General features: G+C 43.6%; 1 protein-coding gene across 1 annotated transcript in view; it reads left to right on the top strand.

Annotated features, from left to right (window-relative positions):
• Positions 1-12,642, top strand: part of prtga (protogenin homolog a (Gallus gallus)) — a 65,478-nt gene that overhangs the window by 14,658 nt on the left and 38,178 nt on the right. Inside the window, exons 3-5 of the mRNA XM_062027574.1 lie at positions 9,754-9,898; positions 10,033-10,166; positions 10,383-10,679. Coding sequence (XP_061883558.1) covers positions 9,754-9,898; positions 10,033-10,166; positions 10,383-10,679 — 576 coding nt within the window. The remainder of the gene's footprint in view (positions 1-9,753; positions 9,899-10,032; positions 10,167-10,382; positions 10,680-12,642) is intronic.

The raw sequence follows: 12,642 nt of genomic DNA, 5'->3' as shown, positions 1-12,642 counted from the left end.
TTTCTGGTCACTTCGTTCAGCCGTCTGTAAACCACACAGAATCGCCAATCCCCAGCCTTCTTCTTCGCGACCATGACCACAGGTGCCGCCCAGGGGCTCTCAGACGGCTCAATAAAGTCGGCCCGCAGCAGGTCATCCACGGCCTTGTCGCATACCTGCTGTCGAGCGAGGGGGATGCGGCGCGCGTGGCACTTGATGGGCCAGTGTCTATGACATGCTCTGCCAAGTGGGTTCTTCCCACTTCACTCTCATTCATTGCAAAGCTGCCCTGGAATTCCATCAGCAGCTGTTTCAGCTGCTCCTGTTGCTGTTTCTCCAAGTCCCCGTACTCCTCTCTCCACACCCCTACCCCTATGACCCGGGGTGCTGGCTGCGGGTGGGGGGCCGTGGGTAGGGATGCCCAGGGCTGGCATCCCCGGGTAATACACAGCTCTGTCTCCCCCCTCATTGGCTGAAGGGAGACAGGGCGAGGGCAGGGGTAGTAACTAGCTGTGGTGTGAGGCAACAAGAATGCAGAGGCATGCGGGGAAACGGATAGAGGCCCGGGAACTAGGGTACCCATGGCAACTGTAGGGCCCCCCGGGAAGTTAAGTGTACCCCTCCACATGTCTAGCAGGCACCCAGTGACTTGGAAGAAGTCCAGCCCTAAGATGCAGCAGTCTTGCACGTCTGCCACCCAAACTAGATGGCGAACTCGTTTTCCCCCCACGCACAACCACAGGAACCCCTTCCCCACCATTGGAGCTAGCTTGCCTGTGACTGTGCGTAGCTGTACTGCTGTGGGCTCAAGTGTTGTACTGCTGGGCAGAACATCCGGTCTTACCAGCGTTACTGATTACCCTGTGTCCACCAGGCCCACGGTAGGTACTCCCTGGACAGAGACAGCAACGTGGCAGGAGCCCCCTCCTTTGGGACCACCCATGTCCAGCCCACCGCCATAGGTGGCACACTGCTGTCATCTACTTCTGGGGGGAATGGAGTCCCTCCCACCTGGCTGTGCCGCTGGGCTCCTCCGGGTGCCCGCATGCGAGAAGAAGGTGTAGAAGGCGAGTCGTCGTCTGCTTCTGGGGGGATGTAGCCCCTCCCCCCTGGCTGTGTTGACGGGCTCCCTCCCCTGCTTGACGAGCCTGGGCTGGCGAGTCAGGGTCCGCGGTGAACGTAGGGGCCCACTTACCCCTGACTATGCGGGCCCGGCGCCGTTTCCCGGCTCACAGCGAGTGGCAGGGCGCTCCCTGCGAAAGTGTCCAGGTTGGCCACATCCCCAGCAGACCTGCATGGGGCGCGGGCCACGTTGATTTTGCAGAGTCACCGACCTCAGTAGTTCGGTAATTTCTGTCGCCCAAGCCGAAGCCCCGTCGCTAGACGGGTGTGACGATGCCACCCTCACTGGATGGGGTTTCATTTCCAGTTCCCCGGCTGCAGCTGCACTCCCCAGCATCTCCCTCTCAACGGCAGCTTCCAGTGCCTCCTGCAGGGACCTCGGGTGCTGAAGCTGCACTTGCACGCGCAGGTCAAGAGGAGTAATGGCTCCAACAAACAGGTCAGTTGCGAGCTCATTCCGTGCATCAGCAGGCAGGTGACCAGATGCACGGCGCATCTGGCCCTCAATGTCATTAGCGAGCCCCCGGAGTGGCTCACCAGGCTTCCTGCACCTCCCTCTCAGTTCAGTTTTTAAAAGCGCTGGCTAAGACCATCTCCCAAACCTCCTCTTGAGCGCCCCCACCAGGGCTGCGTAGCACCGCTGCTGTTCAGGATTCAGGAGCAGGAGGCACGAAAAAGCCTCTCCCTCCAGACACAAAGCCAATTGCAATGCTTTGTCCCTTGCTTCCCACCTTCTAGCGTCCGCCAACAGTTCAAATTGAGCGTGGAACGCCTCCCAATCTGATCCACCGGCAAATTTTGGCGTCTTCACTGAGGCAGCAGACGGGTGGGGGGGACGCCGTGTGGGGAAGCTGTGGCCGGCGGCGGCAGGGGCGACATCTTTACGTCCTCACGGGCCGACGAGCCGCTCGTGTGCGAGCAGGAGCGCGGCTGTTTGACGGTCACCCGCTCCAAAACAGCGTCATCCCGCTCAACTTTAAACTTATGCTCACCGGAGCTAAACATGCTAAACGGCTTGCGGTCCTAGCTAACTCACAGACTGAAGCTAACTGGCTAATGCGCGGTACGCAGCGTGTCCTTACCGCTACAAAGTATCTTTCGAAAATCGCCGGTTTTACTTCTGACACCAGTGTAATAATCCCAGGAATGTAGGCTCATAAACTTCTTCGTTTGTCTTGTCTTTATTGTACAAGATGCCATTTAACCACACAACAGCTCCAATGTGCGTCTATTCCTTTTCCCGGCAAAACTCGAACCCCCTACTATGTCACGTTATCGATGGGAAAATGCATTTTTAGACAATATGATTTGCTTGAGTGGCTAGGAGACCCCGAGAGTAACAAGCGGTAGAAAATAGATTTGAAGGGACAAAAAATACTGCGATGAGGTGGCGACTTGTCCAGGGTGTACCCCGCCTTCCGCCCGATTGTAGCTGAGATAGGCTCCAGCGCCCCCGCGACCCCGAAGGGAATAAGCGGTAGAAAATGGATGGATGGATGGATGGGACAAAAAATATATATATATATATCTTCCCGTAGTTTGGGGACCCCTGCCATAGACAAAGAAACAAACCACACTGACAGACATTGCAATTATTGGATGACCACAATGTTCTTAAGTTCATTTTCATTCATCCATCCATCCATCCATTTTCTACCGCTTGTCCTTTTTGAGGTCGCGGGGGGTGCTGTAGCCTATTTCAGCTGCATTCGGGCAGAAGGCGGGGTACACCCTGGACAAGTCGCCACCTCATCGCAGGGCCAACACAGATAGACAGACAACATTCACACTCACATTCACACAATAGGGCCAATTTAGTGTTGCCAATCAACCTATCCCCAGGTGCATGTCTTTGGAGGTGGGAGGAAGCCGGAGTACCCGGAGGGAACCCACGCAATCACGGGGAGAACATGCAAACTCCACACAGAAAGATCACGAGCGCAGGATTGAACCCAGGACTACTCAGGACCTTCAAATTGTGAGGCACACGCACTAACCCATGTTCCACCGTGCATCGTTTGATTAATTGGTGTATTGACTATCGGCCAAGTCCTCCATTTGTACTACATTTATACAAACATTACTACATATTTAATGCCATTTCAGGCCTTAATTTTTACAAAATGTAATTACTTTTAATGCTTTTTAATGCCCCACGATAACTCTGTTATCTGTATTTCTTTTTAAAGGTAAATTTAACTGTAGTTTTTGCGGATCTTTCTTTACGGCTGGCTTTGGGGCAGCTTCTTTGAGCGCACGCATCTTTGTAGGCTTGTAAAACACCATTGTTGTGAAGCTGGCGCATCAGGTGACTGATAAGGTTTGATTTGATTTGCTCACCCTAATTCACCTACAGCACAGTAAAGTAATCTCACCTCATTGGAGTGTTTTTTTCCTGTTGGTTATCGGAGCAGGGACGGCGTGGCGAAGTTGGTAGAGTGGCTGTGCCAGCAATCGCAGTGTTGCTGGTTACTGGGGTTCAATTCCCACCTTCTACCTTCCTAGTCACGTCCGTTGTGTCCTTGGGCAAGACACTTCACCCTTTGCCTCTGATGGCTGCTGGTTAGCGCCTTGCATGGCAGCTCCCGCCATCAGTGTGTGAATGTGTGTGTGAATGGGTAAATGTGGAAATACTGTCAAAGCGCTTTGAGTACCTTGAAGGTTGAAAAGCGCTATACAAGTATAACCCATTTAGCTATTGTTTCAATGTTATCGGATAAATCGTTATGACGTCATAAGCTGTCCAATATTTATTGTGCATTATAATGACAATACATTGTACTTTTTCTTCAGAATTACATTAGCTTGTTTTGTATGTTGTAAATATACCGTATTTTATTGTTTCAAGTGGGAAAACATCCATCCATCCATCCATTTCCTACCGCTTTTCCCTTACGGGGTTGCTGTAAAGTTTTTAGTGACCTGCTTTATACAGCCTTGCCCCTTATTATCCCCCCAATTTTATATCATTCCAATGGGGTTCCAGTGGCACCAGGGGTATGCTACACCACTAATTTGATTCTGATAAATAGCTTTGTCCTGAATTACGTGCTTGTTATTGTAAACTTGCTGTCTATATTTTAAGCCCTGTGGGCACTAGTATTATGTCAGGTCTTGTACCGTGTAAAAACCTGAGCTTTAAAGCAGGCAGTAATACTCCCTGTAGTGGCATCCGAGAATACCAGTGTGCTGAGCTTGTGTAAAAAAGTCACACAAATGTTATTTTTATTGTGTGGGTGGGGAAAAATGGGAAGGCTTTAGTGGACTTGTTGCAGCCGCTGACAAAGTGGATTAAACCTTACAGGCCAGGAGCACTTTGTTATTTTAGTTGCTAAGGAATACACTGGACTTGTTCTGGCGCGGCACTATTAGAAACTCTAATAAGACCAGAGTAAACTTCACGCAGTGCGAGCTGTGGCGAGGATGAATAAAATGTCCATGAGTGAGACAACTGAAGGCGTGGAATCTTGTTTTTCTTACTCTGCTGGACACCAAAGGTTACCATGGTTTCCCTGAATGGCAGACCCAGAGGTCAAAGGGCTCCCTAAATTGCTCAATAGATAGAGGGCAGCTAACATCTAGCCCAGAACCTAAATCTTCCTTCCAATAATACTTGAAGCTCCTCTATTTTATCAGTTGCTTTGGTGTCCATTACTAGGTCTATTTTTATTTTTATTTTGACAAGATATGTTAATATGTTTATTAGGTGTATTGGTTACCACATTTAGCAGAGTCTGAATGTTAGAAACAGCTCTCAGTATGATGCACAACTTCAAATGTTAAATCAATAGCTCTGTGACCGTGTCAATCAAAGGTAGGTTACACTTTTCCCATGTCCTTTATCTCATTAGATTGTGTAGGCTTATGTTGTGGCCGGTCAATACAATTCTAAATCCCAACATACCTCAAAGCAAACTAAAATGAGTTGTTAAACAACATGTACCTATCTACACATTGGCCTTTATTAACTCCATGTTGTGCCATCAAGATTAAAGACAATGAAGTCACTGTGCGAGGTGAGTAGAAGGTTAAAAGATTGGAAAACTTTGGAGATAAGGGGTTTTGAGTAGGAGTGGTGAGTTCTTCCCCCTCCCGCTGCACAGTGCTTTAAGGGGTCATGCCGCTCATGGGAATAGCTCTTTGTGTAGCCAGGTCAGTGATCACTTGACTGTCCTGCAGGCCGTGTTGAGCAGCAGCACATCTGCCAGCCCGCCACTGATTGATTTGTTGGCGCTTATTTTTCAATTAATTAGTAGCTCTGCACTATAGAACCGCAATGACCGATGTGCTTTTACAACTTTTTTTAGCGGAGGTTTTCCATGGTTTAGTTTTTTCACATGGTCTCTTTGATGCAGCTGGACTCACGGGGGCGGGGTTGAGATGTGATTAGAGTGGGATTTCATTGTCCATCCACACAGTCAAATTGCAGAAATGATTGCTTGGACAAACAGCAGCCCAGTTGAAGTAAATACAAATAAACAGCGGTTGGTAATCTTTACTATCAATCGTTTTTCCCACTCTTGCACTAAATAAATAGTTTGGACCTGCAAAACGCAACAGTTTGCAAACTTTTAGAAGTTGTATTATTTTTTTATTTGACCTAACCTACCCAACAACAGGATACAACAAACAAAAGTGCAGTGTGCATGTGTAACTGATGGCAGCATGTGTGGCTACGTTGGTTAAATCTTCACTCCCTGTCACTTTCAGAGCTGTTCTGGACTGTAAGTTGACAGCCTGTAGCTTTCAGCACACTGGCTAGTGCTGTTCGACTTAATTGTCAATCAGGGGGCATATGTGGTTGCAGTGGGTGCAAGACAGGACTGTGCAGGATGACGACTTTTACACCATGTGAAGTTCTGCTTTTGTATAATTCACTACTTTTCAGGATATTTCAAATGCTTGTTTTCAACAAACTGCACACTTAAAGGGCACCTATGATGATTTTTGTCTTTTATGACTTATAAATGTTGTTACAATGTTGGATACTCGTGTGAACAATGCCAAAGTGTCAAATCATTAGGTTCATGCATTTTGGCGTGAGCTTGCACGCAGTTTTGGATGCCTCTGCTTGCAGGGTTTTGCAGTCTGGCTACGTTGTGATGTCACAGAGAGGTATACATACTTATTTGGACATTAAGTAAATCTCTCAGCCAGACACTGGCTGTAAGGATAAAAGTAGGATAAAGTATTTGTTATATAATCTTTGCATTTCCATAATAACATGGACAAGCGACATGCAGTGACATAAATGCTGCTCAAAGCAGTATTTGTATGCAGCTCTGTATTGATCTGTTTGTGTAGGTGTACGTAATGATGTGACCAGGCAAATCTATGTAATGTTTATGAAGTTTATTTTTGACTGTGTCTAAAAAAAAACAGCGGTGACAACTTAAAGATATATTTTTAACAGTGTACATTTTCAGAAGATACTTTTGGAGAGGATGGGGGGCATGATTTAATTTGCAATCTGGGAACGCCTCCACAAACGTACATCTTGTAGACAGACTCAAAAACGAGTTGTATAAATGTGACTGTTAAGCAAAATTTACATCAAAGCACAGCCAATACATATTGTGTAGATCACAAAGAAGTTTTAATGTGGATCAAAATCATCATAGGTCCTAACAAGTGTCTCTCAAACAACACGCACACACACTCCCTCTCTTTTCCTTTGCCTGTCACACTCATCTAATCAGTCGTCAGGACTCAACCTGTGCACATGCGACTCAGAAATTATAGAACTCTTTTATAACAAAATTGAGCTCTATGAAGGGACTCACAATAAAGAGTGTTTAACATTATTAACTTTGTAAATAAATAATATTTGAGAGCAAAATCTTATAGAAAAAAGCACACTGCTTAAATAACTTAAAAATTTACATTAAAACAGAAAGTATATTTTTAAGTTTTAAGGATCATTATACCGTATTGCCATGAATGTCACTTTCTTTAGAGTAGAGTGTCTTTACTTTTGGTAGCTCACTTGAGTGCAACTTGCTGAGCTGTGTTAATAAGGCGGACCACAGTAACCAGAGCAGAAAACGCTGAACTAATTTCTGGTATTTGTAAGTCAACCTTTGTTTGTGCTTGACCTGTTCACTGACCTTCCGCTTGCTGAGTTGTTGGCATCTGTTGTGAGGAAAGCAAGTAGAGGAAAATAAGGAGCATTGAGCATTAAAATGTATTGGCAGGACACTGTTGTCGTTGAAATCCAAGCCAATGTGATATTGAACAGTGTGTTGATTTCAGTACATTATATTTAGACATGCTAATGTTAGAAATATGACAAAGTACAATGTTTGCAGCAACTTGTCTTTTTGCACAGTCTGCAAAAAGCTGCAGAGGGGTGGCCATGCAGAGCTGGGTGCTCGGCAGGATTTGTGGAGGTCAGAGGTTAGAGGTGAGATTGCTGGGTTGGGCAGATGGCCAGCATTGCTTCTTTTTGCTTTTGGGGAATGGGCTCAAGTTTTTAATTTTTTCCATTTGTAAAAAAAACAAAAACATACAAATGGTAAGGGCAAGGGGTACTGTAAGAATTCAAATAGGACACACAACTCATAAAATGTGTCATTATGTTACCATCAATAGAATGTGCATAGTAAAGACAAGGTTTGCTTTAATAAATTAATCCACACATTAGGTGTGTGAATGTTGTCTATCCAAAGCCGAAGGTCAGTGTCCTATTCTCATCTGTGACAACTGCTCTATAAACCCTAGCAATTATAGATTTTCCAACTTGACTTAGTAGTTTATCAATAATCAACGATCGCCCCGCTGTTTGTCAATCCAGCATAATTTGCTTGGATGGAAAGGCCCAGTAGAGAGACAAGAGATCAGTGTGGCTCATCTCCCATGCCCTAAAGTCATATCACTTCAGCGCATTAATTACATTTTTTTGGTTAGAGCCTGTGTTAATGTGGGGGTGGGCGGCAGTGTGGATTTGTGTGGGAAGCGGGAGGGGGACTGGGATGCCTTTCCCCCCAATTCCGTTTTGACATCCACTGTGTGTCTTACAGCACAGAGGCAACAGCTCAGGACTAATTTGATTAAACACAACCTTGCCACAAGAGTTGGCCTTTTGTCGAACAAGAACGCCAAAGAGCACAAAGCTGTGATTTTCACATCATGCCAGGAAAACAACTTGGTTATAAAAAAGCATCTTTAAGGTAATGCACCTACTCATTAGAGTTTGGTTGTCATCGTTGAACAATGACAGGAAACAAGTTCATCAAACATCATTAAGACGTTTTTATGTAAAGTCAGTCAGATCCATAAGGTCCGAAATGAACAGACTAAAGAACAGCAACACTGTTGTAGTTTATTTTCCCTGTTTTTATTTTCCGGGTGGTTTTTATATTTATTATTGTATGTTTTTAAATTGTTTCTTCATTTTGACTCTTTATTCTTACTCTGCTCATTTGTAGCTTGCTTACTAAATATGTTGCACTGACAACTGTTCAATGACAAAATAAGCAAACAAGAAAATATTGTTAAACATCGTCTTTCTCAGGCGTCAGTTTTGCTTCCGTCTATTTTTGTTTATTTAAATAGCACAAAATCTTTAACAGAAGTAATTTTTGCACAATTTAAATCTGGTCCAACAACAGTAATCCCTCTTGACCAAATGGTACATGTAGTCCTCTATCAGAAAGTTGGTGTTTTGATTTAAGTCTTATTTTTTTGGCCACAAATCACACCCATGTATTTTAACCAAATGCCTAACCTCAGGCTTTTGCAGCTTTTTGAGAAAAGAGGGGGGATGGTAGTGCTTGTTTTTGACCTCAGTGGCTTTAAAGGCCTTTACAGCCCAGGAAGACCCTCTGTCAAAAGAGAGCATTTATCAACAGGAAAGGCTAAAACTTAAATCCTTACCCATGCACCTCTGATAACATTTGTAGCACTATTATAATTCACGTGGGCTTATGGGGCTTGTTGTTTAGCTGCTGTTGGTGACAAGAGCTCAGTTTCAGGAAACACTATCCATGCAGGCAGGATGTAGTTGTTTGTAGCTTTTGACAGCCCTGACATTTGACGGACATGAACATTTGCAAAGGTTAAAATTCAATAATATATTTTCCTAGAAGAACATTCAATATCTTTTGGGTATTTGCTTAACTTTAAAATGGTGGTGGTGAAGGAGAAATGCATGCTCATTTTAATGAAATGTATAATGATGGTGCGCAATTTTTCTTAATGAATATAAAAATACGGCTTGTCTAATTTGCACTTCTTATAAGGGTGGTGCAAAAGCAAAGGGCAAATCCATTAAGTATTGGTGCAAATCAATATAAATGTGCAGATTGAACATTTCATTTTAATTTCATGACGTTACTGTCCCCTTACATTGGGGACAAATGGGGACATTGACCCATATCTATTATAAAAAGATTGCGGTGTTTGGTAGTTTGCCCTCAATTTTTAATTGAGGACTAGAGCGGAACATTGTCACCTACGTTACCAACATTTTCAATTAAATTAATCAGATGTTCATTTTCAGAGGTTGTTTGGACTAAAAAGCATTCTAGTTATGCCTGCATTTATTTAAAAACACACTCAGTGCTTTGACATTTTAATCACCCATCCTACTTCTCAAACACGTCATTTAATGTTGACACTTTCAAAGTAATAGTATGCTCTTTTCTGCTTCAGGTATTTCCTCGTTTACAATCCAGCCAAGGTCCATCGTGGTAACCGAAGGCTCAGTTGCCAGATTTTATTGCAAAACCACGGCCCACCCTCCTCCAATCATCACTTGGGAGTTCAACCGGGTCACATTACCCCTCGCCACTGAAAGGTATGTGCTCTGATGTTTTCAGTCCACCTTTTGGGGCACATGATTGTTGAACGGCGGAGTTGTTCTATAATGCTGGCTCTCTTGCCAGTCATGTTATGATATTCTTGTAATTTATGCATATTTGTGTCCTCCAGAATCACAGTCCTGCCCGGTGGTTTTCTTCAAATCCACGGAGTGCAGCGGGCAGATGCTGGCAGTTACCGTTGCGTTGCTACCAACATTGTTAACCGGCGCCGCAGCACAGAGGCCACACTTACAATCACCCCAGGTGTGTCACGACACTCTGTAATGTACACACTCAATATTTGTAGTTTTATCATAGAAGTATGAAACATACTGTATGGTTAGCAGCCCTGTAAAAATCTGACAAAACCGCAATGTGATACCTGAAGGAACCAAGGATTTGCTGCATTGCTTTACAGCGTATTTGACATGAAACTCTGATACTGATGCTTCCTACCACTCTCTTGCCTCTTCCCCGCAGCTCCCAGCCCCCAGCTTCCCCAGAGACCACGCATCGTAGTCGGACCGCAAAACATCTCTGTGTCGGTGCATCAGAGTGCCACCTTAGAGTGTATGGCCACAGGCAACCCCCGTCCCATCATTTCCTGGAGCCGGGCTGACAGCAAGTCTATTGATGTTTACCACACCAAAGTGTTGGGAAATGGCAACCTCATCATCACAGACATTAAGCACCAGCATGGAGGAGTGTACGTGTGTAGGGCCACCACTCCCGGCACGCGAAACTTCTCTGTTGCTGTAGCCAACGTTACTGTTCTAGGTAAATATCCAATCACACTCACAATGTTAAAATACTCTTAAGCTTTTTACATCACTATATATTTACCTTCACAGTGGAGGTTATATTGGCTTAGGCATGGCTGTGTTTGTTAGTGTACAACTTATTTGCTACAATAGCTGAAAAATTTTTCTTTACATTTTGGTCAGAATCCACTCATTTATGTCATCAAAAGTACTACTAACGAGTGATGCAATTATGATCTTTAGTTGATTATCCATCCATCCATTTTCTACCGCTTATTCCCTTTGGGGTCGCGGGGGGTGCTGGAGCCTATCTCAGCTACAAATCAAATTAATCTATTTTTGTAATCTAACCTATATACATGCTGAGAAAAGCGGTCAACTTGAGGTATTTTAATTAAAATTAATTACATTATTATGTATATAGACGACAGTGCTTGAATTTTACCGCGGCACATGCCGCAACCGCCCTCGTCATTTGCTGTAAAGCCGTAAAAAATTGACCAGCATCTGCGGCAAGAACATGCCGTGACCGCCCTTGACTTTTTACTTGTTAATGGACTAGGGATGTAACAATAAACAGTATAATGATAATTCACAATACAATTCCCGCCGGTTAGTATTACCGTCTAATTTAATGACCGAAAAACTGTCATTTATTAGTGCATTTTAGGCCTCACAAAGTCAAGCGCTTGCGCACTAGCGTCGTTTGGCTTGATAATCATGGCGGACTAACTACACAGACTTTGCTCCAGAGATTTCCCCTTGGAGTAAACAGAGCCAAGCACTTGGTTTAACGTCATTTTTCCCTCGCTTCCCGGTGTGCGTTTAAGAGCGCACTGCTGTTAGATGGCGACAAGTGTGGACATTATTGGAGACAGACACACTTGTCCCCACACTAAAAGTATATAGCGGAGGAGAAAACTATTTGATGTTGCTTTTATTTTCTCAATACAAAGTCCATCAGCTGTGACTAAAGTTAATGACGTGAGGAAACATGCAGCAGACAATGTGTCGTAAACGTTGTTACAACTTGTTTATAAAGTCTTTAGTTTGTTTACTGGGATGATCACTCCTCCTTTATTTAGTTGCAAACTATATCAATGTTCAAATAACATCAATACTAGCTAAAATATTTTGTCATCTCATCGAATTGAACGCTGGCTGTGAAGATTGTGTATTCGATGTGGGAGGTGACACTCCTGGTTTTGTTGTTGTTGGCAAACAAGGGGCCGTTGGAGGAGAACAAAGGTTGCTTATTAGACTTCATCATCATTAGCCAAACTGCTTTGTGTTTTATGTTGTTGATATCAAAAAGTAAACACCAGGTTGTTGTTTTTTTACATTACTTGTATTTTTTCATGTCACAAAGGTATTACTTCAAAAAACATTTATGTGACACATCATTTTGTTAATGTTTTATTGTATATAGTTAATTCTTATACGACATATTTCTGCTCAAACTCTTAGTGGATCTGTCCCGATACAGCATCTACATGTACATATAAATGTACATATCTTAAAAATAATAATAATTTTTTAAAAATCCCTCCCTCTATCAAAATGTAAAAATTGAAATAAAGGTAATGACAAAAAGCTGACAAATTGATATTATTAAGGAATTTTAAAAAACTGATATTTGTCTTTAGATATGTAGATAACATTTATCTATAGCCTTTTTATTAGACATTACACATTACGTGACGATATTACGTTCACACCCCAACACTGCTTTACCTAACAATCAACAATCATGATTTCAATATTGATAACAATAATCTTAATTATTACTTTGGCCATAATTTACAGCCCAACATCTCATACATGAACACTACTTTTATCTATATGGACAAAAAGTGCAGTTACGTCTTATGGCCATCAGGTGCCATTTTTCAAAATGATATGTACACATACACACACATACATACGCATGCATGCATGCATGCTTTGGAGCCCTTCCCTCGATGTTTGCCTTGGTGCCC

The sequence above is a fragment of the Entelurus aequoreus genome, linkage group LG02, assembly GCF_033978785.1.
Source record: "Entelurus aequoreus isolate RoL-2023_Sb linkage group LG02, RoL_Eaeq_v1.1, whole genome shotgun sequence".
In the NCBI taxonomy this organism is placed as follows: domain Eukaryota; kingdom Metazoa; phylum Chordata; class Actinopteri; order Syngnathiformes; family Syngnathidae; genus Entelurus; species Entelurus aequoreus.
This window is presented reverse-complemented; position numbering and strand designations above follow the sequence as displayed.